At 47.9% G+C, this 23,891-nt stretch overlaps 13 protein-coding genes across 13 annotated transcripts; 5 read left to right on the plus strand and 8 right to left on the minus strand.

The window, feature by feature from the left end:
• Positions 1-226: 226 nt before the first annotated feature.
• Positions 227-2,610, plus strand: N7517_007921 (bifunctional aminopeptidase/epoxide hydrolase; the record flags this gene model as incomplete). The annotated part of the gene is made up of 8 exons (XM_056725651.1): positions 227-673; positions 725-809; positions 866-1,085; positions 1,142-1,259; positions 1,313-1,432; positions 1,489-1,857; positions 1,925-2,412; positions 2,484-2,610. Coding segments are annotated over 8 exons (1,974 nt in total), but the record flags the coding sequence as incomplete, so codon positions are not given.
• A 214-nt stretch (positions 2,611-2,824) lies between these two features.
• Positions 2,825-3,786, minus strand: N7517_007922 (uncharacterized protein; the record flags this gene model as incomplete). The annotated part of the gene is made up of 2 exons (XM_056725652.1): positions 2,825-3,342; positions 3,411-3,786. 2 exons carry the CDS (start codon positions 3,784-3,786, stop codon positions 2,825-2,827), a joined length of 894 nt encoding a protein of 297 aa, XP_056576503.1.
• A 567-nt stretch (positions 3,787-4,353) lies between these two features.
• N7517_007923 (TIP41 family protein) lies at positions 4,354-5,279 on the minus strand (the record flags this gene model as incomplete). Its single annotated transcript, XM_056725653.1, has 3 exons — positions 4,354-4,467; positions 4,525-4,915; positions 4,978-5,279. 3 exons carry the CDS (start codon positions 5,277-5,279, stop codon positions 4,354-4,356), a joined length of 807 nt encoding a protein of 268 aa, XP_056576504.1.
• Positions 5,280-5,890: 611 nt separating this feature from the next.
• N7517_007924 (aurora family serine/threonine-protein kinase) lies at positions 5,891-7,167 on the plus strand (the record flags this gene model as incomplete). Its single annotated transcript, XM_056725654.1, has 3 exons — positions 5,891-5,989; positions 6,047-6,979; positions 7,033-7,167. The coding sequence occupies 3 exons, from the start codon at positions 5,891-5,893 to the stop codon at positions 7,165-7,167; spliced, it is 1,167 nt and encodes a 388-aa protein (XP_056576505.1).
• Positions 7,168-7,739: 572 nt separating this feature from the next.
• Positions 7,740-8,571, minus strand: N7517_007925 (mitochondrial inner membrane protease ATP23; the record flags this gene model as incomplete). Its single annotated transcript, XM_056725655.1, has 3 exons — positions 7,740-7,967; positions 8,022-8,281; positions 8,340-8,571. The coding sequence occupies 3 exons, from the start codon at positions 8,569-8,571 to the stop codon at positions 7,740-7,742; spliced, it is 720 nt and encodes a 239-aa protein (XP_056576506.1).
• Positions 8,572-8,797: 226 nt separating this feature from the next.
• Positions 8,798-10,314, plus strand: N7517_007926 (glutamate 5-kinase; the record flags this gene model as incomplete). Its single annotated transcript, XM_056725656.1, has 5 exons — positions 8,798-8,837; positions 8,892-9,079; positions 9,154-9,264; positions 9,318-9,413; positions 9,463-10,314. 5 exons carry the CDS (start codon positions 8,798-8,800, stop codon positions 10,312-10,314), a joined length of 1,287 nt encoding a protein of 428 aa, XP_056576507.1.
• A 308-nt stretch (positions 10,315-10,622) lies between these two features.
• Positions 10,623-11,747, minus strand: N7517_007927 (putative beta-1,6-glucan biosynthesis protein (Knh1); the record flags this gene model as incomplete). The annotated part of the gene is made up of 4 exons (XM_056725657.1): positions 10,623-10,691; positions 10,759-11,323; positions 11,403-11,503; positions 11,556-11,747. The coding sequence occupies 4 exons, from the start codon at positions 11,745-11,747 to the stop codon at positions 10,623-10,625; spliced, it is 927 nt and encodes a 308-aa protein (XP_056576508.1).
• A 245-nt stretch (positions 11,748-11,992) lies between these two features.
• Positions 11,993-12,991, plus strand: N7517_007928 (signal recognition particle receptor subunit beta; the record flags this gene model as incomplete). Its single annotated transcript, XM_056725658.1, has 2 exons — positions 11,993-12,205; positions 12,257-12,991. 2 exons carry the CDS (start codon positions 11,993-11,995, stop codon positions 12,989-12,991), a joined length of 948 nt encoding a protein of 315 aa, XP_056576509.1.
• Positions 12,992-13,135: 144 nt separating this feature from the next.
• N7517_007929 (putative short chain dehydrogenase/reductase) lies at positions 13,136-14,345 on the minus strand (the record flags this gene model as incomplete). The annotated part of the gene is made up of 5 exons (XM_056725659.1): positions 13,136-13,189; positions 13,246-13,859; positions 13,923-14,159; positions 14,225-14,249; positions 14,292-14,345. The coding sequence occupies 5 exons, from the start codon at positions 14,343-14,345 to the stop codon at positions 13,136-13,138; spliced, it is 984 nt and encodes a 327-aa protein (XP_056576510.1).
• Positions 14,346-14,688: 343 nt separating this feature from the next.
• On the minus strand, positions 14,689-16,437 carry N7517_007930 (cystathionine beta-synthase CYS4; the record flags this gene model as incomplete). Its single annotated transcript, XM_056725660.1, has 4 exons — positions 14,689-15,282; positions 15,338-16,014; positions 16,080-16,114; positions 16,178-16,437. The coding sequence occupies 4 exons, from the start codon at positions 16,435-16,437 to the stop codon at positions 14,689-14,691; spliced, it is 1,566 nt and encodes a 521-aa protein (XP_056576511.1).
• Positions 16,438-17,216: 779 nt separating this feature from the next.
• Positions 17,217-18,653, plus strand: N7517_007931 (hydrogen/calcium exchanger domain-containing protein; the record flags this gene model as incomplete). The annotated part of the gene is made up of 2 exons (XM_056725661.1): positions 17,217-18,010; positions 18,062-18,653. The coding sequence occupies 2 exons, from the start codon at positions 17,217-17,219 to the stop codon at positions 18,651-18,653; spliced, it is 1,386 nt and encodes a 461-aa protein (XP_056576512.1).
• Positions 18,654-18,883: 230 nt separating this feature from the next.
• N7517_007932 (putative cyclin-dependent protein kinase complex component) lies at positions 18,884-19,678 on the minus strand (the record flags this gene model as incomplete). The annotated part of the gene is made up of 1 exon (XM_056725662.1): positions 18,884-19,678. One exon carries the CDS (start codon positions 19,676-19,678, stop codon positions 18,884-18,886), a length of 795 nt encoding a protein of 264 aa, XP_056576513.1.
• A 2,352-nt stretch (positions 19,679-22,030) lies between these two features.
• Positions 22,031-23,711, minus strand: N7517_007933 (uncharacterized protein; the record flags this gene model as incomplete). Its single annotated transcript, XM_056725663.1, has 4 exons — positions 22,031-22,639; positions 22,696-23,166; positions 23,219-23,498; positions 23,548-23,711. The coding sequence occupies 4 exons, from the start codon at positions 23,709-23,711 to the stop codon at positions 22,031-22,033; spliced, it is 1,524 nt and encodes a 507-aa protein (XP_056576514.1).
• Between the last annotated feature and the right edge of the window lie 180 nt (positions 23,712-23,891).

Here is a 23,891-nt window from a genome sequence, read left to right on the forward strand (position 1 = left end):
GCGTAGACCTATATACAGGGATAAAAGTGGTATTATAGGTTATTATAAGTAAAATTAGAGAGTATTATAGGATTTATAGGATTTATAGGATACATATAACATATAAAAGATATAAAAAAGATATAAGATTAAAAACTTGAGTAGGAATCTAAATATAAAATGTAAAGCCAAGAAAAACCCGACTATATGTCCATGGGCATATAAGTTGATAAGTTGAACGCTTAGATACGGAAAATGGGAGGGGGAAAAAATTCCCCCAACCTCCATGAATCCCACCTTAGGTCGTTCCTTAACTCGGAACTTGAACTTCAGTCTACGTTCTATCACGGTGAGATTCGCCTCAATTCGCACTATGGCTAATATCAATCCTCCGCGGGATCCGAACACCGTGAGCAACTACAACAACTGGCGTTCTACCCATATCACGGCCAATTTCGATATTCTGTTCGACCAGAAGAAGCTGGTAGGGAATGTGGTTCATCAATTCAAGTCGATCACCGATGGTGAATCCCAGGAGATTATTCTGGATACTAGCCATCTCGATATCGGTGCGGTCAAGGTGGATGGCCAGCCTTCCAAGTGGGAGTTTCTCCCCCGGCTGGAGCCCTATGGTGTGCCTTTAAAGATTAGTCTTGATAAGCCCGTCAAGTTGAATGGCACCGTTGAGGTTGATGTATGTTTTGCAAGCGTTCTCCTCATGAAGCTCTATCTCATTCAATCATAGATCGAGGTGAAAACCACCGACAAGTGCACTGCGTTGCAGTGGCTGACGCCTGCGCAAACCTCAAACAAGAAACATCCATACATGTGTATGTGGTAATCATGAGCTTTTCCTGGAGCTCCAGTAGCTGACAAAATTGCCTAGTCTCCCAATGCCAGGCAATTCACGCGCGGTCTGTCTTCCCTTGTCAGGACACTCCGGATGTCAAAGCCACCTTTGACTTCAACATTACATCCCCCCTGCCGGTCATGACCAGCGGCCTGCCAATTCGCAAGTCGTCCATGGAATCAAAGGCGGACCACGAACTGTATCGCTTCCATCAGTCGGTGCCAATCCCCAGCTACCTCTTTGCTATTGCTAGCGGGTAAGAATTCCTCCACCATTGCCAAAGGTACCGTTCATTAACGCAGAACTCCACAGTGATGTCGCTGAGGCTCCAATTGGACCCCGGAGTGTCGTTGCAACCAGCCCTGACAAGCTGGAAGAATGCAAATGGGAGCTCGAGGCTGATACCGAGAACTTCATCACAACAATCGAGGTACACAACCTATGTTCTTCTCATGTTAAAGAGTCAATTCTGACTTTGTACAGAAAATTGTTTACCCTTATGCCTGGGGCGAGTACAACGTTTTGATCCTGCCGCCCAGTTTCCCGTATGGCGGCATGGAGAACCCGATTTTCACTTTTGCAACCCCGAGTATCATCTCGAAGGTATATAGTATACTCTGTGGAATGACTAGATGGACCGTGACTAATACCTCCCCCAGGACCGTGAGAACATCGATGTCATTGCACACGAATTGGCTCATAGCTGGAGTGGTAACCTGGTTACCAATGCCTCGTGGGAGCATTTCTGGTTGAATGAAGGCTGGACCGTTTACCTTGAGAGACGGATCTTGGCTGCCATTCACGGCGAATCTTATCGCCACTTTTCGGCCATCATTGGGTGGAAATCTCTGACTGACGCTGTCGAGCATTTTGGTGACGATCATGAGTTTACTAAACTTATTGTTGACCTGAAGGGCAAGGATCCCGACGATGCATTCTCAAGTGTTCCTTATGAGAAGGGCTTCAACTTCTTGTTCTACCTTGAGAATCTTGTTGGCAAGCCAAAGTTCGACAAGTTCATCCCTCACGTACGCAATCTCTCCTCTCGTGTTCGGTTTCTTCCATTGACCTTTTCCCTTTTTTTCTCTCTCGCAGTATTTCACAACCTTCAAGTGCAAATCGCTCGACTCCTATGAGTTCAAAGCACTGATTCTGGACTTCTTCAAGTCAGATGCCGAGGCTTCTAAGCTCTTGGAAGAACTGGATTGGGACAAGTGGTTCTACGCGCCAGGTTTACCCCCCAAGCCAAGCTTTGACACATCTATGGTGGACGTTGTCTATGAACTTTCCAAGAAGTGGCAGTCCCTTCCCGACTCTTCCTTCCAGCCTCATATCAGCGACATCAAGGGCTTGACCGCAAACCAGTTGGTTGTCTTCCTAGAGCAGATGCTCTTGCTAGAGAGACCTCTCAGCCCCAAGATCTCGAAGTTGATGGGTGATGTCTATGGTTTTACCAAGAGTGAGAATATCGAGGTTTCGAACCTTTACTGCCAGGTTGGCATGAAAGCAGGAGATGACAGCGTCATTGAGCCAACAACCGAGTTGCTGGGCCGCATTGGACGGATGAAGTTTGTGCGACCTTTGTAAGATGGCCCCGTCCTAATCATAGATTCTGTTCTTGACACTGACCTTGCCCTTTTCTTTGGCTTTCTAGGTTCCGCAATCTCCAGAAGATCAATCGCCCTGTCGCCCTCGCAACATTCGAGAAGTACAAGGACTTTTATCACCCTATCTGTCGGAGCATGGTGGAAAAGGATCTGTTTGGCAAGAAAGACAACTAGGTCTTCCTCTCTGTGTTTTGTTTTGCTCAAGTAGAGTAATAGATAGTGAAGGCTCACTTTGGTTTTTTTCCGTGTCGTTATCTCGAATAATAAAAATCCTTATGCAGAAAGAGTAGGGCAATTAAATATTGTACATGTCTTTATAACCAAATGGTGTAAAATAGCAGAACGAATACTACAAAGTCAAACCACTCACTTATGCGAGGCTATCCCCTCATTTGTTTGCTTGAACAAGTTTCTTGTCCGTCTCCGAATACTCAAAGATGCCAGTGTTCTTCTGGTCACGTCCAAGAGCAAAAACAAGATCCACTTCGTCCTTCTTTGATAACTCCGACAAGACTCGGCGCATGTAGGCCACCACCTGGGCAACCTTAGCCCAGTCAATTTCTTCTTTCCCATCCGGTCCGGTCTGATTTCCCTTCCAGAGGTTTCTCCAGACAGCGGCGCCCAGCACCGCATCGCCTTTGGCCAACCCTTCATCATATGCAGCAATGATTCCGCGCCATTGAATGAACAGATCCTTCAGGTATTTATTGCGAATAGTGCGACTACCCAGATCATGATACGTGTCCATGCGGTGCTCTGCTTCATGCGAAAAGTGGTCGATCAAGTGGCGGGAGTAGGTAGTAACGCTATCGCGATGGGGCAGGGCACGAAGGCGAACTGTCAAGAGGTACATGTGAAGGAGAGTCACCTGGGACCAGGTAGAAAAGGTTGGCAAGAGGCCGAGCTCTACGGGAATTAGCTTGTCTTCAAACCAGATTACAGCCCAAGCCAGAGAACCGCTAGAATTATCTCACCTTTATACCACCAACCCTCTCCAACACCAAGATCCTCACCAGCTTCCGTTTTCGGGACCTCGGCTCCCTTTTGCGACGCTTGGGGGATTTTGTAATCCGCTTGGCTGGAACAGGCCTCAAATAGCTTCTGTGTCATGCCATACGCGACATAAGTCTCGGCAGCATTTCCGGGTCTCCGGGAGAAGTCTTTGGCCAAGTCAGAGACCCTGCTTTGCGAATATGATCGAGTGGTGGTCGATTTCAATGGCTGTTCCATAGACGCGCACGAGGCGGAGACCAGTGATATCGGACTGCGAATAGCGGATCTGGAAAGGCAGAGGTTCTGGGACCTGCGAATTTCGCGCGCCCATAGTGTTGATAGTCTCCTGGATGACATTGTTGAGGATGTGGAATTCGTGAATTGGTCTCTCGTGATTGGTGATCTTGATCTTTTTCTTGATAAATTGTGTTTGCATTGTTTGTTCCGAAGGTGAGCCCGGAAGACAAGAGTACTTTGGGCCTCGATTGAAATCACATAGTCCTCTTACACTGGTGTGTATCTGCACATAACCTTGCAAGCTTGCACTGAACTGGATTACTTTTTGCACTTTTATATTCTACGTAGAGCTCCTGCTGGTTATTCGGTTGATGGTATGGTGCTATTGAACTTAAGCTTTAGTCCCACTCATGTTCACCTGCGTTTGAATGTATCTCATGGATTTGATCATTAATTGTGGTAGTAGTCCTGCAACCCAACTAATGAAGTCTAACAAAAGACTCATGTGGGCGGATCCGGAGCATTTTCATTCCCAACGTTCAGGCGTCGTCATGATCGAGTGGTGTATTTTGTTTGTGGAGACGATCAGTTTCTGAATGACGACCGTCCCAGTAACATTGATATCTCTAACCAAGCCCGATGGTTGGCTACTCCCCGCGCATAGCCAGAATATGGAGGGTAGATCTCTCAATCACCTAGCACCAATCGCTCGGAGTGCTTTTCTACAAGAGGGAGAATCTCAGAGAGTCGATTTGGATCTCTCAAGAAAGCCGGAATATCGTCTCTGGTTGCTGCTAGCATCTGTAGATTGTTGTCAGATCAAACATACATCCACGTTCATCCAATCAGCAGACCTACCTGTCGAACTTTCTCATATTCACACTCCTTTGAGAGATATTCCCGAATAACTTCACCTGTCGCAAAGTCCACATAGACTCGAGTGTCACGGAGTCGAATCAAGACGTGGTCAAGCCTCATGAAGAATCTGGTCAATAAAAGGAGTCTTCCTGGCATGACTCGGATCTTGCAAGACAGCATGGTAATCCCATTGTCCGCCAACTCGTCTTCATAGAGAACAACCTCATCAAAAAATAGGATGGGGTCTGGGCGTTTCAATAGTTCAATCGGAATGGGTTTCGTCGTGGGCTCGAATGGCCGCGCATTAGGATGGAGGGTGCCCTTGTAGTCGGTGCTATATGACCAATCGAACGGCTTCACGACTTCTTTAATCCCTTCATGGGTTTTCTCTCTGGATACCCGGTCATTAGTCGCAATGATAGATTAAGTGCAAGCTAGGGGCTGCGAAAATACCTGCTCTTTTGCCATTCTCCCGAGTACGCGACCTGGAGCATGGATTGACCAGTCTTGTCCACCAAGTCCAAGGCGTCAAACGCATTGAAATCGATGCCCCAATTACTCTTCTCATGCTCTATTGCAACATAATTATCACCAAAAATCATTTCCGGGGGTGCAATGCCGAGTTTCTGGGTCATTTCTTCGATCGGGTCGGCTTTAAGAATGGGCAGCTTCTGTGTTGAGATTCGAAACCCGTTGATGGTGATCGATTTGGGTTTCTTCGCCTCCGGGGAGACTGTGGCACATATTGTTGCCATGGTTAGAGCTTGACAAGAACAAGAGATCAAGACCAGCTGAGGACCTCCAGGGCTATGTATAAATGTCCACAGGTTTGCGATCGGAACTGATAGCGATAACCCCACGGACGGAGAAAGAGGCGGTCCGACCCTGCAACGGCAGAATAGTTAATGGCTCAAGAGGCTTTGATTTGATATTGACAGTCGATGGGTCTGTCCTTTTCAACTTTTTTTTTTCTTTCTGGTAAATTTATGTCCCATTTAATTCAAAATATTCACTTAGCATAGAATGTAGTCATCTCGAGCTGTAAATACAATATACTCTTTGGGTATATTATTGGCACGGAGGATATACATAGGCGCCGAGAGCGGAGAGAATGGCGGTGTGATAGGGTACACATATTACATCAGCCGGGCGTTGCTGGGGTGACGATCTGGAGATCGCCCAAACACCCATGCTTCTGTTTCTCTCTCCATCTTTGTGGTATTCCCCCATCGAACGACTGACCCCGTGGAAAATGATCATGATTGCACTGGAGTAAACATAAACTCAGATTTGGATACTTTCTATACGATTCCCTTTCTTCCCATCCCTATTTTCGCCTCTCATTAGTCCCATACACCGTCTCACCATGGCGACGACCAAAACGCTCGAAGCTCGGTTTGAGCATCTGTCTATGAAAGATGAAAAGGAAAATGGAAACAATGATCGAACCTATGGCAAGCAAAAGGTACTTCACTCAATGCTATCTGGTTGGAGATCTACCTTGCTGATCTGACTTACCAAGGCCCCGGTCTCTTCAACCCAGTCAAACAGCAATTCGAATCGAGCTCAACTACTGAAATTGGCTCTTCAAAATAATAATGAAAATAAGGCAAATGCCATGAATCTTCCAGCCTCGCCAGGTAGGGGATCCCATGGCGCATTGGTGACCCGAAGCACCGATGAAAACGGTGACCAGCGCACATCTTCTTCCCTCTGCGAGCAGCCAACTGTCCCCAAGGAACTGCACTTGGGAATGTTTGAAATCGGTAAACCATTGGGCAAGGGCAAGTTTGGGCGTGTTTATCTTGCCAAAGAACGTTCCTCTGGCTTCGTCTGTGCACTGAAGGTGCTGCACAAGTCTGAGCTGCAACAGGGTGGTGTCCAGAAGCAAGTCAGGCGTGAAATCGAGATTCAGAGTAACCTACGTCACCCTAATGTCTTGAGGCTCTATGGTCACTTCCATGACAGCAAACGAATCTTTTTGATTCTCGAGTTTGCTGGCCGTGGTGAGCTGTACAAGCACCTTCGCAAGGAGCATCGGTTCCCGGAATGGAAGGCCGCCCAATATATTGCGCAGATGGCTGCAGCATTAAAATACCTACATAAAAAGCACGTCATGCACCGTGATATCAAGCCCGAGAACATCCTTGTTGGCATTCATGGAGAGATCAAAATCAGTGATTTCGGCTGGAGCGTCCACGCCCCCAACAACCGACGCCAAACGATGTGTGGAACTCTCGATTACTTGCCCCCAGAGATGCTCAATCATGGTTCCAAGGACAACTACTACAGCGAGAAGGTGGACTTATGGAGTCTAGGTGTCTTGACTTATGAGTTTTTGGTCGGCGAGGCTCCGTTCGAGGATACCCCTGTCATGACACAACGTCGGATTACCAGAGCAGATATGTCTGTCCCATCCTTCGTGAGCCCGGAGGCGAAGGATCTTATCAAGAAGGTGTGCTTATTTCTCTGCCAATATACAAGGCCGCTTGCTCACATAATATCTAGCTTCTTGTTCTTGATCCCGCGAAGAGAATCCCGCTCGAGGAGATCCAACGTCATCCTTGGATTGTCAAGCACTGTGAGAAAGACGATCGAACTGTGAAGCGAAGCTCAGGTTCTTCCAAGGAGGGCAAAGCATGAACCATGACTTGTCCCTTGCATTACAGAGTTTCTGGGAGTTCTGGTTATCGTTTCTTTTCATGTTTCTCATGTGGAGTTTTGGTGTTCTGAGCCTGCAAGCATTTTCACGGCGTGTTGGGTTTGTCTTGGGAGTTAAGCCGGAGAGGTACTCGCGATATGGCGATATTTTGATCTTAATTTTATTTCGCCTCCGACGTGTTCAATACAACATGATACATCCAAACAACTCGACAAATAGGCACAGCTAGCTGTGATCTCTGGCATATTTTTCACTTATCACCAGAACGTAGGGCAGAGAGTAGTACAGGACTAGACCTGTAGGTTGTGTTCCCGGAATTCAGTGACAACCACTATCATAGACTATATGTTTTGATCTCATCTCACCTCTGGTGCCCTCAATCGGACGATATATAGCTGCGTCGATTTTTGCTCGTATAAAATCCCAAAAAAAATCGAGTAGATAGGCGAAAAGGTTTCCGTCGCTAGTGAAACCCATAAAATATAGTACATCCAAACAATATCTATCATACAAAAGGGTGGAGAATGTGTAGTACAACGCTACGGTTGTGGTATCATCGGTATATCTCATCAAATGGGCGTGTGTCCCTGAAACAGCTGTCCCAGACTTCATTGACGACCCTTGTGGCATGGGCTTCGTCTTTGCAAGTCGGTCGTGCTCGCACAGAGAGGATGGCTCTCCGTCGGACACACTCTTGGTGCTGTTGTGTAAGCTTCCACTGCCCTCTTCGGAAGAATTCGCGTGCCCATCTGCACTCGCCGCTGAGCGAACTAGCCCGAATCTAGAGGGGATTTAGCGAACATTGACCTATCAAAACGACAAAAATAAAACATACCTCGGTACACGCCGCGTGCCGCAAATTATCAGACCAATTCACCTTGAACCTGAGGTGGTCAAATGCATGAACCATCTCATGGGCCATGGTATCTTCGAGGTGTCCCTGGTCCTTCATCTCATTTGCGCAGATCAAGATTCCATATTCCGGATCGAAGCCACCGCCCTTTCGATCCGTGCAGCGACGACAGTAGATATTATGACTGTGAAGATCGCCTCCTAATTGTTGAATGCTTTCGCTGAGGAATCGAATTGTAGGACCTTCATAAATTGACCTTGTCAGTATCCGGCTCAGATAACTCTTGGACGAGTGACTCACTATATTGAAGAAGATAATCTCGCTGATCCTCACATCGCTTGCAGTCCGCTTCTTCATTGCGAGTGTCTCGCGCGACACGGAACTTTTCGACTCCTTCGTTGGACATCTTGCCCGTGAGGATGGAATAGATATTGCGGAATTGGGTCCAGGTGTCATCACCGGGTAGGAAGCCTGTAGTATCGGGCTTCACATTTGAAGGTGCAGTCGCACCTGGCGACTGGGAGTTTGTCATTTTCGATCGTAGAGTGTCGAGATTCATGCATCACTACGCGCGATAAAGCGAGATCCTCCGCAAATGGCGGTAGTGACTGGCAGAATCAGCGCCGGAATCAGGCAAAAAGTGCTCTTCCGCGATTCATCGCGGGGCAGTGAACAGAACAGGCCGTTTTATATTCTTCTCGTTTGTTTCTTTATTTTTTTTCGTTGCTAGGAGATTTCTTTGGGCTAGCACTCGCGTCATGGCGACCTCAACAGGTCTCACAATTGTGATCAAATTAGGTGCGTGGATCTATATCTACTGATGACTCGTGTGTTGACCACTCGATATAATAGGAACGAGTTCGATTGTTGACGAGAAAACCCACGAGCCGATTCTTTCTATCTTGACATTGATCGTGGAAACGGTAACCAAGCTACACAGAGATGGCCACCGGGTCGTCCTTGTATCATCTGGTGCCGTGGGCGTTGGTCTGCGAAGGATGAATGTGGACGAAAGACCGACATATCTGCCCCGTATACAAGTATGTCTTCAATTCTACAGAAACCGAAGCCCACACAACATATCCAGTGGAAAATTTGCTAATGAAGTCTATAGGCTCTCGCTGCAGTTGGCCAATGTCGACTGATGAGTCTTTGGGATAATCTATTCTCGCATCTTCGTGTCCCTGTGGCTCAGATTCTTTTGACGAGAAATGATATTGCTGATGTATGTACTCTTATATCTGCTCCAGACTGTTTCTCCACTGACACTCAATACAGAGAACCCAGTATGTTAACGCGCAAAATACATTTGGTCAATTATTTGATATGGGAGTGATTCCCATTGTCAACGAAAATGATACCCTGGCCGTTTCTGTAAGGAAATTTCCCTTCAAGGGTGAATCACTTATCTGACCCATGCCAGGAAATTAAATTTGGCGACAACGATACCCTTTCTGCAATTACAGCGGCTATGGTCAAGGCTGACTATCTGTTTTTGATGACCGATGTCGATTGTCTTTATTCAGCAAATCCCAGAACCAACCCAGACGCAAAACCCATTGAGGTGGTGACCGATATCTCCTCTCTCGAGGCTGACGTCTCGTCCGCAGGCTCCTCCCTTGGCACTGGAGGCATGAGCACGAAGATTGTGGCTGCAAAGCTTGGAACCAGTGCTGGTGTCACGACAGTCATCACCAAGAGCTCAAAGCCAGGCAACGTTCACGACATTGTGAAGTACCTACAATATCTCGAGGCTCGGTCCAATGGCGTAGCAACTGACGACCAAAACGAGCCACCCACTGCCCCTCTCCACACCCGATTCATCCGTTCGGATACCCCGATTCAGTCACGGACATTCTGGTTACTCCATGGACTATACCCCCATGGTACATTATACATCGATCACGGAGCATACCACGCACTTTTGAATAATGCCAACCTTCTCCCGGCTGGAGTGGTTGGGGTTGAAGGCCATTTTGGACAGCAGGAATCTGTGCGGCTAGTAGTTGTTGATCGGCCATCGCCAGATGCCTTGAACGGGGACTTTATCCACCACAGAGAGGAACCCAAGGAGGTCGGTCGGGCTCTGGTGAACTACGGAAGCATTGAAATCACACACATCAAAGGCCACCGCAGCACACAGATTGAGACGCTACTTGGCTATGCCGATAGCTACTATGTGGCGATGCGAGAGAACATCTCGTTTCACGAGGACCACAATCACACGGTGACACCGACATTAACACCGGCCTTGGAGGAATGGAAGTCGCCTTGAGGCATAATGTTGGATCCTCCATTATACGCATATTACGAACGAAAACGAAAAACGTCTTGCATTCAACTGCACTGGATAGTTGGGATTCCCACTCAACCCTTGATCGTTTCAATATAACAGTTGCTCGGGATATATATGCCAACAAACAAAACAGCCCAAAAAAAGAGACATCTTAGTGGTAAATAAAACCCCCAAAAGTATGACCTCCAAGGCGTAAATGAAATCACTAGGAATTGGATGCTTCCACACCAACTCAAGCGCCATGTAAAGATATCTGAGAAAATAAAAATGAGATGCTCGAAACCCTATCAATCATTCCAACGATCCAACCAGTTTTGCATTCTCTTGTCTAATGTAGGCGCAGGAGCGGGCGCAGCCTGAACAAAAACAAACATATTAGCTTTCAATATCAACCGAAATCATGCATTCATACATCAAACTCACTGTATTCTCGATGCTGTTCGCTGTCCATGTTGCAAAAGCCGTATCCGTGTACTGGACGGTTGGCACACCGAGGTAGGTAGTGGCAATGGAGAACGGGAAAGGTGGATACTGAGGAGTGGCCGATCTGGTTGCGATAGTACTCCCAGCGCTCTTGGGCATCGGGGCATATTTGATCGAGCCAGTCTGTTCGCCATATGGGACAGTATGCTGGTCAATTGCAGCAACGACACCAACGCCAACGTCACCGACAGCAGCCACCTGTCTTTTACGCAATTCATTGCGCTCGGCTTCGTCTTTGACGGTTGGGAACTGTAAGACCTTTTTGGTTGAGGAACTCTTGGTGAGACTCGAGAGATTGGAAGTTGAGGTGATTTCTGCGGCCTCGATGAGGTGATCATCGTCTTCAGCCGTAGGCCAGGGAATAGCGATGGCAGCAATCGGCTGCATTTTCTTGGTCGCGTCTGTTACTTTGGTCGAGAAGGTACCTTTCATGTTGGTCAAAGTGAAATGGGAAGTGAACCCGGACCAGTGATTATGAGGGCCTGATAGAGCTATCTTGAGGAAACTGATTGAAACCGGGGGACATTGGTCAGTCACAGAAAGGGAATTGATGAAGCTGCTGATGCTAGGGGGGATGGTCTCACTATGCATTGGGGTCGTTTCCACCGACGCTTTGGTCGACTTGAAATGAGACCATATCACCAGAAGCATAGGCACCATTGCTGATGACTTGTGATAGAGTGTCCTGAACATATGGTTAACTCTATGTTTCCGTTATAGCACAGAGAGAAACATACATATGAACCTGTCGTCTCGTCACCGGCACAGAGATAAAAATCATAAGTTGAAGCTGGATCACTGTCCATGCCCCAAAGCAGACTCACGGCAGCTGCCCCATCGAAACTCATATCATCTGTTGTGATCTGAGAACCGATCTGGCCATAGGCGGCCGTAAATAACAAGGAAACCTGAAGCAATTGAACTCGCATACTGATATGATTGAGAAACATGAGTTTCTAGAGAACAGAGAGTGATCTCCCATCCAAGAGAGATGGAAATCATCCCTTCATAAGGGTTTGGTATGTGCATAATTTGCATCATTCCTAAGCCCTTGGTCCCCTGGAGGAATTATATAGAAACGTGTGTGATGTGCACTAAGATAAGGGGAGTGGTCCGTGCTATCCTTCTGTTCTCCTGTCAAAGTGTTGGCCCACCACTTTCGACACTCACAACCATGTCGTCTCAAGCAAACTGGAACTCAGTGACTGGCATTGCCACACTGCTGTTTGATGGCAACCTTGTTGCCATTGCTATTGCCATCCTCTTCACCTTTGGTGTCCCGATCGCACTGCACATCTTCTTCTTCCAGGCCGTAGCTTCTCCGCCCTCGAGTAATTTCCTCCTCCTAGGCCCCAGTGGAGCTGGAAAAACTGCTTTTACAACCTTGGTAAGCTCTTCAGGACATGACAGAGTCGATACCTTTCTAACCAATCTATAGCTCGAGACCAAGTCCTCACTCGCTTCGAACAAGTCGCACAGCACCCACACCTCCCAACAATCAACCTTAGTAACCGTGACCTTACCACCCACTGTCCCAACCGGATCCAACCGCTACCGATCGGACAATGACCCTTCCTTGAAGGAGGCCATCCGGAATCCAATCAAGTACCGCGTAAGGGATACCCCTGGCCATGGCAAGCTCCGCGTCTCGCAAGGGATCTCCGAACTCCAGACGATGTCCCAGTCAAAAGACATCAAGACAAGGCTACGCGGCGTGGTGTTCATGGTCGATACCGCTGCTCTAGTTGACGAAGCGACGCTCCGTGACACCGCGACCTATCTGCACGACGTTCTTCTCTTTCTACAGAAGCGCGCAAAGAACGGGTCATCGAGCAAGCGGACCACTGATGTCCCTGTCTTAGTCGCCGCGAACAAGCAGGATCTATTCACTGCACTGCCACCAGGCGCGGTGAAAGAGAAGTTGGAGGCGGAGATTGATCGCATCCGCAAGTCGAAGACCAAGGGTCTTCTGGATGCAAGTGCGGATATTGGGTTGGAAGACGAAGAGGAGATTTTGGGCAATGATGAACAAGAGACTTTCAGCTTCAAGCTCCTGGAGCACGAGGTCGGAGTCAAGGTTGATGTGATTGGTGGTGCTGTCAAGGGTGACTTGCAAGAAGAGTTCGGATCTGGAGTGCGCCGCTGGGAGGAGTGGGTTGGTATGTGCTTGTGAGCGCTACGAGTTTTTGCTTTCTTGTCTTGATGGTCCGAAATAGTAAATAGGTGGTCCTATCAATAGTTTGCTTGTATATGTTATGCCAGAAGAAGAAGAAAAGATTGCACCAAGGGTTTTGAGAGACTACAATGTGGTGTTCTATTAATATTGCCAATCCAATCCCAGTGTCTCTGTAGCTTGTGCATCAATCCAATCCTGTATGGTTAGAAATGATAGAAACATAATGGCGTGAAAGAAAACATAGTACTCACCCACAGATCTCGAGCAAGCTTCATATCTCCAGATATCGCATTGGACTCACACAGCGTAGCGATAGGTACAAAATACTCACCACGATGGTTCTGCTCTCGTACTTCATGACTAGCAGCAAGATATAAAGCTGTAGCGGCTCCATCCTCCAGACTCTGGCCCAACCACGATCCTACCGTTCTTATAACCCAACCTATGAAACCCCCAAAATAAGAATTCCACCGGCGCCATTGATCGGTAACGATATTGCCCGGGAAGAACGAATTGACATAGATCTGCTTGATCGCTGGATCTTGATCCTCTAGAAGCCGCCGACTGAGCTCTTTGGCAAAGAGGATGTTACCCAGCTTTGACCGGCCATAGCGCCATACTCCATCGTACAGCGCGGGCCACTTGACGCGTGACGATGAGAACAGAAGATCCAGATCAGGCTGTTGGCACCAAAAATGGAATGATGAGCTGGTCACCGCAATTCGTACGTCGCTGCTAGGCGTCACCCCTTTCTTCAACAGAGGTAAGAGTGATGTGGCTAGGACTTGGTGTCCGACGCAGTTTGTCGCGAATACACGCTCAATATTCTGGGGGGAGCACTTGCATTCATTTTGAACGCTGATGGCTTCATTTTAGGGAGGTGTGTTAATACGTAATGATTCAGATGAAATGGAGAGATGGAGCTCACCTGCATTGCAAACCAGTATATGAATCCGGTCTGTGAATTGTTTGATCGTCTCAACTGCGGCCTTGACATCCTGAATATCCCCCAGATCGCATTTGACAAACTCAGCTCGAGTGTCATTCTCGAGTAAGATGCCTTCGCGGTGTCTCCATTCCTCGCGAGCAGTGATGTATCTGTCTTCACTTCTGGCAATGATGATCACTTTCTCGATGCCATGTAAGAGAAGCTGGGCGGTAATCTCTGTATTTACTATTATACTCTGCCGGATATTATTCAGTTGGTTTGAGGTCAGGGGTTCTGCTTGCCTTTGCCGATGCCTGCTTGTCCACCCTGAGAAATTAGCTGGGTCGAGATATAATGAGAGAAACTCACCGTCACCACAGCCACTCGTCCGGAGAAGTTTCGATATGTAAAGATTCCTGTCATCTCGGCTTGGGGCAAAGTCGAGAGGATTCCCAAGTGAAGTTTGGCACATATATCTGAAATCGACGTCATCGCCACCTAACCCTGAACAGATCTGAAAAAGTACCACATATAATTGTTTTTTTTCTATGGTATGTATTAAGTATGTATCACATTCAACGCCTTTGCGCTGCACGATCTAGGTATTTCATTCCCACAATGTGTTGAATCCCATTGGGGAAGCCTTCATGCCAACGCAGGAGAAACGCCTATCCCAAAATATCAAAGAATGTTCAGGAATGTTGAACCCCTACCCAACAAGCAATGTCTCATGCGAATGCATTTCAGGAAAGAAAATAAAACCATTTTAGGCCTTGTTCGCCTTGGACTGGTGCAGCATCCAAGTGAGCAGATCGACCTTGGTAACGATGGCCAATGGCTTCATCGCACCACTTGCATCCTTCTCGGTCACAACTGCGGCGCTGTTCCACTCGAAGAAGCGGTTCAGGACACTGAGAGGGGTATCCATGGTGATCTCGATGAAGCCGCGACTCCGGGTCTGGGGCTTGAGGGAGTCCATTCCCTTGGAGAGATCACGGGGGTCGGTGACCACCTCGGAGATTTTAGAGAAGTCAAACATGACATCGGAGACGGGGCTCTGGCCAGAGGCCCGGCCGTGTGTCAGTCGGCTGAGAACGTTGCCTAGCGTAACGAGACCGACGAGCTTGCGCCCAGAGGGAGCAAGGACGGGAAGCTGGTCGAAACCTCGGTCGCGCATCACCTCGATGGCAGTCTCGCAAGGGGAGTTGGCTGTCACGGTGGTGATGGGCTTCAAGCGCAAGGCGCTAACCTTGGCGTTGGCCAGAGGGTTAGACTCGGGCTCCTGGGTTTGAGTGGTCGATGCAACGGCGGGAAGCGACGGGAGCAGATCGTTGGCGGCGAGCCAGTCGTCATCAGCGAACTTGAATCGGTTAGCTTGAATGCAAAATAAAAGAAAATCAAAGACTTGATCCTACCTTGGAGAGGTAACTTCTGATGCTGTCGGGAAGAATCACAACGACGACATCGTCCTTAGAGAACTTCTTGGCCTCATTAGCCTTGACCAGAGCGGCAATGGCACTGCCACTGCTACCGCCGACCAGCAGACCCTCCTCGGCGATCAGACGGCGGGAGTACTTGAAAGACTCCTTATCTTCGGTCTTGATCCATTGGGTCACGGCATCTTGGTCCAAAACCTCGGGGATGAAATCATATCCAATACCTTCGACCTTGTAAGGCTCATTGGCACGAGCTTCATTGAGGGAGGGAGGCAGAGCGAGAATAGAACCAAAGGGATCAGCGGCGATCACGTTGATATCGGGGTTGTGCTTTCGCAGACCACGGGCAAGACCGGTGATCGTACCGCCGGTTCCGGCACCAGCGACAATGGCACTGATTTTGCCGTTGGTCTGGGTCCAGATCTCCTCGGCAGTGCCAAGCTCGTGTGCCAATGGGTTGTTGGGATTCTCGTACTGATCCAAGATATGGGCGTTGGGCAATTCCTTCTCGAGACGTCTGGCCACGCCGATATGTGACTCGGGAGAGTCAAAGGCAGCTTCATTGGGGGTTCGGATGATAGTCGCGTTCAAGGCACGCAAAACGGCGACTTTCTCGGCGGACATCTTCTCTGGGAGAGTGATGATGGTCTTGTAGCCTAGAGAAAAATAGAAATAAATTAGGACGGATCAGACAAGCAAAGCTTAGACAATAAAAACATACCCTTGACAGCACCAACCAGTGCCAGACCAATACCACTAATGGATCTCAATTAGCATCCGTACTTATGAAGAAAAAAAGAAAAGAAAAAAAGAACCTACGTGTTGCCACTGGTAGGCTCGATGAGAGTATCACCAGGCTTGATGCGACCAGATCGCTCAGCCTCTTCAATCATACGAAGGGCAATGCGATCCTTGACACTGCCACCGGCATTAAAATATTCCAACTTGGCGTAGACGGTAGCATCGATTCCCAAGGTGCGGGGCAGACGGTTTAATCGCACAAGGGGTGTGTTACCGATCTGCTGGGTAATAGTGTCCAAAGTGACCGGCGGATTGCCGGGAGTTGTAATAGAAGCCATGTGTGAATTGTTAGAGAGAGTAGTAGTAGTAAAGAGGAAGTTGGAAAGTCGAAGATTTCGACTTTTTGCGCCCCGCCCGATGATAACCGGCTTTTTTCTTTTGGTGGGCCCAGATCTATGGACTTTTGTTTAGGGGATACAGTTAACTATAGTTAGAGTGATAGTTATATAGTTATATAGTTATAGAGTTATAGAGATCAATCCAGTATGATTTTAAATGTGGCTTCGTTCTTTGACGTATACACTGCTGACTGCTACTTCTATAAGTAATAGGACATTTTCCATAGTTGGCCAATAATCCTGTCAAAGATCAAGCTCAAGCTCATATTGCCTTATGGAGTACTCCTGAATACTCAACCCCAAAGGTGGCTGTGCAGGAAATATTTCTCTACACAAAATTGTTTCATCGAGAGACAATACCCAGAAAAAAATACGGGCGTCGATTCAGCTGCGTACTCTTTCACCCTTTCTGTCCAAGTGACGTAGCAACGGGATACATATATAGTACTACTATATGGCATGAATATGAAAAGATATGTGAATATGCCAAGACCTAGACCCCTTCGGAATATATGCGAGAGCTGATTGGCTATATCATGTGCCAGCACATCCTTGTTTTTAATTGCCTCCTTTATATATTTATACTCTACACTCCCCGTATAGTATTATTTTCCCCCTTGTTTTTTTTCTTTCTTTCAGCGCTTATAGTCTATTTTGCGTTCTTCTTTTGGTCTTTGTATCTACTTTACCCCAATCCTCCAATCTATAGTTATTTAAAAATGGGCTCAATCAGATCAAATTCACAGAACGACCTCCGTCTCCGGGGAAATGGTGACCAGCCGACGGTCCAGGAGAAGCGCTCACAGAACTCGATATTGCCCACCAACTCCACCACTTCCAAGCGAGCATGGGCCTTATTTCGCGTGGACACAGCTGGAGAGAGCGGTCGAACCGGTATTCACCCATGGCATCTCCTCAAGGTATGCTTTAGGAGTGTCTGTACGCTTTCGATGGTCGTGAATATCCTCTGGCCATTTGTCCCCGCCGCAATTGTCGTCCATTTCGCACGACCCGATCTTCACGTCTGGATCTTCAGTCTCAACTACATCGCCATGGTGCCCTCGGCAAACCTACTCGGTTTTGCGGGTGGAGAGCTAGCCAAAAAGTTACCAAAGATGATAGGCATCGTGGTTGAAACAACGTTGGGCTCTGTGGTGGAACTCGTGCTGTTCATGGTTTTGTTGTATAACCATGGCCGGACCGAACACTCGGATTTGATTCCTGTCATCCAGGCCGCCATTCTCGGTTCCATCATGGCAAATCTCCTGCTCTGCTTGGGCATGTGTTTCTTTGTCGGCGGTATCAAGCGTCACGAGCAGAGCTTCCACGAAGCCATCAGTGAAGTCGGTACCGGGTTACTCCTTGTCGCGGGTTTCGGTCTGCTGATTCCAAGTGCGTTTTACTCCGCGCTGCGTGGAAGCGTCAATGATCATTTCACTCTGGTGGAGTTGAACGAATATGCCTTGACGATTAGCCGTGCTAGTGCGGTGATCCTTCTCGTAGCATTTTTGACGTGAGTTGGCCCTAGGCTCTTGCCTATAATCCTACTAACACTATGTGATAGATATCTTTTTTTCAACCTACATAGCCACAACTCCATTTTCGATGATATCCTAGAGAAAGACGAACACCATGACGAAGACCGACACGAAGAAGCTGCGAGAGCAAAGCTCACAATGATAGAATGTTTCGTGGTCATCGCCTTTGCCCTGACCTGCGTCTGCATGTCCGCCGTCTTCCTAGTCCAAGAAATCGAGTACATCGTGGAGCGCGGCGTCTCGGACAATTTCCTCGGTTTGATTCTCGTCCCTCTGGTAGAAAAGGCAGCCGAGCACCTCACGGCCATCGACGAAGCCTGGGACAACCAGATCAACTTTGCACTCTTTCATTGCCTGGCCCCTTCGATCCAAACTGCACTGCTGAATGCACCGCTCACTGTCATTGTGGGTTGGGGCATGGGCAAGGATATGAGCTTGAACTTTGAGATCTTCATGGTTGTTCTCCTTGTGCTCTCGATTCTGGTCGTTGGGAATTTCTTGCGTGATGGCAAGTCCAATTACCTTGAAGGTGCTCTTTGTGTGCTGGTTTACTTCATCATTGCTGTTTGCACTTGGTACTATCCCCCAGTGCACATTGCCTCGACGAATCAATCTTGAGTGTCGGGTAGTTTTTAAGCGTGTTTAGTTGGCGAATATATTCCATACTGTATAATCATATATCCCTCATGGTGTTTGGAGTTGGATGGGTGGACTAAGTCTCCATGGATGGTTAGAGTAAATAAGTAAATAACTGTCTGAGCATCAGCCAGCACCTAGCTAGTCAGATAAGGCCACATAATGCAATATCACCTCATATGAGACAAAACGCAATATGGTCTGATTGGGTGTTATTCCAGGGTAGTCTGAGGGCGCAAGGCTTCGTTCATCAACATCTGCGCATCAACACGCAGCTCAAAGTCGGCGAGGAAACAAAAGCTGATTTCGAGTTTTGACAATTCCTGTTCACTGACTCCACCGACCTTCGCAACCCGACTATGCGGATAGCTCAAGTCCTCCAGAGCCTTTGAAGCGACCCAAACACCAGCAAGCACAAGCCTGTGCATATTCTTGGGCAAAACCCTTAACACATTCTCGACCAGAGTCATCTTCGATATATACACGCTAGCTGCGAGATAGACCGCCGTAGACATAGGACAGTACCTATGCAAACGAAGCAGATACTCGTTCAATGGAATCGGGGGCACTTTCTTCGACAGGAACTTCTTCGCCAAAATAGCCATTTGAATCGCCTCTTCGGTCGCCCTCACGGGGTCAACAGGGACACTCGAGTCCTTAACATGTAACCCAACGGTTTGCACTTTGAGCTCATCTTCAGCAGGGGTATCATAATCCCGAGGCGCGAAGCCATGCGCATGCAGCTCATCGGCGCCGTCAGGTTTTTGAGCGAAGTAAGCGCCTAGCCGCTCAATGTTCAAACAAAGCAAGTGCAATGCAGCCTCGGGCGAAATATCAAACACGGCGGCGGGGGCCTGCGACGAATCAGGATCGTCGGGCTGATGACGACCAATATTATCCAACAACGAGCCGAGTTTCAGCATGGTTGGCGCGGGGTTTGCGTTTGGGTTGGAATCTGTGTCTTGGGACACGGACATGGTTGTAATTTGTGTCACGGCAGTGGCCATGGTGTGTGATATTGTTCTCACTGCCACGAGCAGGCGCGGGCTTGGTAGGGGGTTGCGAGTAGAGCGCACCTGGACCTTGAGGTAGATGGTGGCTCCCCGGCTGGATATCTCATTTTCCAACGAGTAGTTTCTGGCCTCTGTTAGGACTTGGGCTCTCTTTGCGGCGGATCTCGGGTTCGATGGAGGTGGAAGGGGATTTGAGGCGATATGACTAGAGATTCCTCTTTAAAGGATTGTATAGCGGGGCGAGTGGTAAGTTGTTTGCAATTCGTTCTACATTGAATGAGAAGCTGATTAATTTCTCCAAAGATTGAACTCACCTATATATAAAATAAAAAAACCTATAAGGTATCGAATGAAAATCGAATTGAATCTGATTGAATTGAACCAAAGTCGACTCAAAAAGGAGAAAAAGGGAAAATGGGAAGATAAGAAAAGTTGCCACATGTGACCTTAATTTATGGACTATAAAGTACACCCTTGAGATCATCTTTCCCCCAAAACACTCCCCAACTCCAATACAAATAATAGGCTACCACACACATACTGAGCATATCCAGTATTTAGGGGATCCCTCTCTGAGATCCCTTTACATCGAGAAAAATCGGGGATACCCATATCCCCATATTGGTACCACCGACCACCTGTACTCGACAGGTATGAGGTCTCGGCCTCCCTGCTCAGCTTACAGGTCGGTAAAGCTAGAGACGTGGCGGGGCTGGAGCAACCAAAATGCTGCTCTAGATCCCATGTCGCCTGAGGACTCGCCAAGCCGAGTCCGACAGTCCACGGGATCCGTGTGAGATCACCCGAGGCTCTGTTGTTACCAAATACACATCTGCTTCGCATGTGTTTTGAACCCGGCTTGTTCGTGAGGATGCTTGGTGCGGAATATCAGTGAACCGAACATTTTTCGGTGCTCGATTTTCCATTCTCGGCCTTGAACATGAGTCATATCTTTGTCTAGCAAGATTAGACGCCATTTCATAATCCGGGGGATCAACCACAAAGAGCCTGGGAAGCGGTTGGGCTGACGATGCATACCGGGAACTGGAGTTGCGAACAGCTTCTGACCCGTAGGCTGAGCAAGAAGGCCGGTGCCTCATACCTGCCGAGTACAGGTACTCGGTGGTACCAATATAGGGATATGGGTATCCCCGATTTTTCTCAATGTACAAGAACCTCAGAGAAGGATCTCCTGAATATTTCCGGGTGATACGCTCAGTATGTGTGCTGTAGCGTCTCTATTTTGCGTGTTAATCTCTTATTCTCGATACTCGATGGAATCCGAGGATAGCTCGAGGGCAATGAAGTGATAATATATGACCCTTGAACAATGCATCTGGAAACAATGATACTCTAGAACAAGGAAGTTGTTGAAGGAACACAGAAATAAAGAATGGAACTCGACGAACTTCGTTGTTTGTAGCACGGCTGAATTGCCAAGCATAGTTTGTGTAAGACATGTCGACAATGGTCTCAAAGCAGCCGATTCCTTTCAAAAAGAGTAAAGATAGAGAAGTATTGGTGTATTTGGCTCGAAACAAAGCAGGTTTGTCAAAGCAAGGTGATCTGATATAGACTGAAAACAAAGAGCATTATGGCGAGATACCGACTTGATTTTATATTCGACCATTTGACGATGAACAGGGGTTTGAAGGCAACATCTCCAAGAGAGAGGAGACCTATAACGAAGGTATTAATTGTTGATGTCCAATATTCTCTCTCTGAACAGGAGAATGGCTGATACAAACCTGAGGTCACCAGGGCGCAATTCAACGAGTCAACGTCTTTGAAGACCAGTTGCCTGATAGAATCTGACAGAATCTGACCAAATCCCATGTTCAACTTCTTTCCATCACACCAGAGATGCGATGTTGGAGTTTCATTTCCAAAAAAGAGGATATATCAAAGAAGTGATATAGTGTGATTAGCAGGGTTACTCCCGAATGAGGCGCATGGAGAGCATGAGAGAGTGTCAAAGGTACAACGTAGCGCCTATTATTGTCCGTAGCACAACCAACACTATGTTTTTCGGAGAGTAAGGTCCAATACCTCCATATAATTGTCTTCACTGCCTAAAGTATTCACTGCGCAAGCATTATTCAGGAGTCTTAAGTCATCCTAACATCTTAGTGAACGAAATCCTTCAGCCACACACCAGGAGTCAAATCAGAGGTCGTGCCACTTTGGCGCTAAAACAACCAACGGCGATTAAGAGCCAACCATTGACAACTTCGACTACGAGATCAGACATGATATGCATGAATGCGTATATCTATAGAAACAATAGAACCGTGAAGAGAAAAGAAAAAAAAACCCCCCTTGGGCAGCAAAGCTTCGCCACGATGTCTATGTCCACCGCTCAATTAATCTATCCTGTTTGCTATCACGCTGGTGGAGAACATCCAAATTGAGCTTCTGGACCCCATTTTGAAGACTCGAGAGTTCTTTCTCGAGGCCCGAGAGCGCTGACTCCTCGGAAGAATCGCGCAGTGATATTTCATAGTGAGAGTTGGCGTGCAATGAGCAACGAAGAAGCTGAGATGCATTATCCAACGGTGCTAAATGAGTCACAAGAGGAGCATCCACCGCTGTATTGAGGCTGTGGAGTGTTTCGGAAATGTGATATCGCTTCTCATGGAGGGCACCAACCCCTCCATTCTCGCGTGGATGGAGGATTGATTCTGGTGGTACACCAACACGCCTCAGGAGTCTTTCGAGTGATGGTTGGGCAACTACAGGGGCAGTGGGCGTGCGGGCAAGAAGGAGGCCTGGCTGTAACGATCGCCGCCGCAGAGACTCTCGTCGGGATGATGGCTGTGTGATGATTTCGCTGCCTGCTTCGGATTGATATAACACAGCTAGCTGTTCTAACAGTTCAGAAGACGACTCCCGGACCCCGAGTTGATTTGTAAGATCTTGCTTTGACAAAGTCATCTCGATCAACATGTCGAGTGCCTGGTATAATTTAGTTCATTGCTGGTCGATGGTACTGCCGAAGTAGAGCCTCATACCTGTTCTAGTTTCTCCTGCGACGCCACTCGAAGCTGATCATGCTCGTTCTGGAGTTCACGGAGGATAGGCTCGTGGAACTGCTGCCTGGTTGACATTTCTGCCAAGATTTCGATCTCTGGATATAGAGACTCTAGTTCTTCCTCGAGGGCAATGCACGCTGGCTCATCTATGGCGTCCGAGTTCGAGCCCCCTGCGTGTATTGTTTCCAGATATAGTCGATCCAGACGGTAGTGTATTTCCTCCGCCACGTAGTCTGACAGCGTCGCACTGAGATGGTTCGTGCGCTTGACTGTAGATGCACCATCCCCGCGATACTTGACACTAGACATGAGCGTTTCCAGACTCGCAAGAGCCTTGTCGTCCTGCTTTAACCGGGTAGACAGAGAAGCAATGATTCTCTTGCTTTCCGCGCCCGATTTGTCCGTCGCGGTTCTAAAACCGGCCTCCAACTCATCGGCAAGCTCAGCTGCCTACATAGAACCATCAGCAACACGCGACGGGTTGTGACGGACATGCCCTTACCGCCATTGTAGTACTTTGCCTCCCCGCTTCATGTTTCTTTTGCAGCCGAGTGATATCCCGGCTCCGCTGCTGCTCTACTTTGTTTTCCAGACCCAATTGCTTATTGAGGCTTGCACATTGGAATTTTAGAGTCTCAGTCTGTTTTTGAATTGTTGCGGTTGAGGCTTCGAGGGACTCGATCGTGTTGCGGAGTTCATCTTCGAGGATAGGCCGTGTCGCGCCGAGGTCTGGGTTGCGGAGAATAGGTTGAAGAGCGCCAGATTTTTCGAGCTTGAGGTATCTGTCTCCAATTAGTTATGTCATAGAGATGGGATACGAATGAGACGTACAACGCGAGCTCATCTTTTGATAGCAGAGTGTCAGGGTGGAGGTGCTTGGACACCCATTGTGCATTCCTGTCCTCCTTAAATGCCGACACAATCACCTCCCGCTTAACTGGAATATCTCGATCCTTGAGAATTGATATGAGCTTGTCGGTCACAGTGTCTTTCATTGTTGTTTTCGAGGGGTTGCGGGAGACATAAACAGGGAGCTCCGAAAAGTGGAGCTGCGACTTTGCTTTGTCGCAACGCTGTATATTTATGGTTTCTATGGGAAGAGACAATGATTATTGTATATGATATCTATATATAAAATACTCTGGTTTGGACTTAATAGTATGAAAGAAAAAGCT

Source organism: Penicillium concentricum (assembly GCF_028827145.1).
Source record: "Penicillium concentricum strain IBT 3081 chromosome Unknown utg000003l_segment0_segment0, whole genome shotgun sequence".
Classification (NCBI taxonomy): Eukaryota; Fungi; Ascomycota; class Eurotiomycetes; order Eurotiales; family Aspergillaceae; genus Penicillium; species Penicillium concentricum.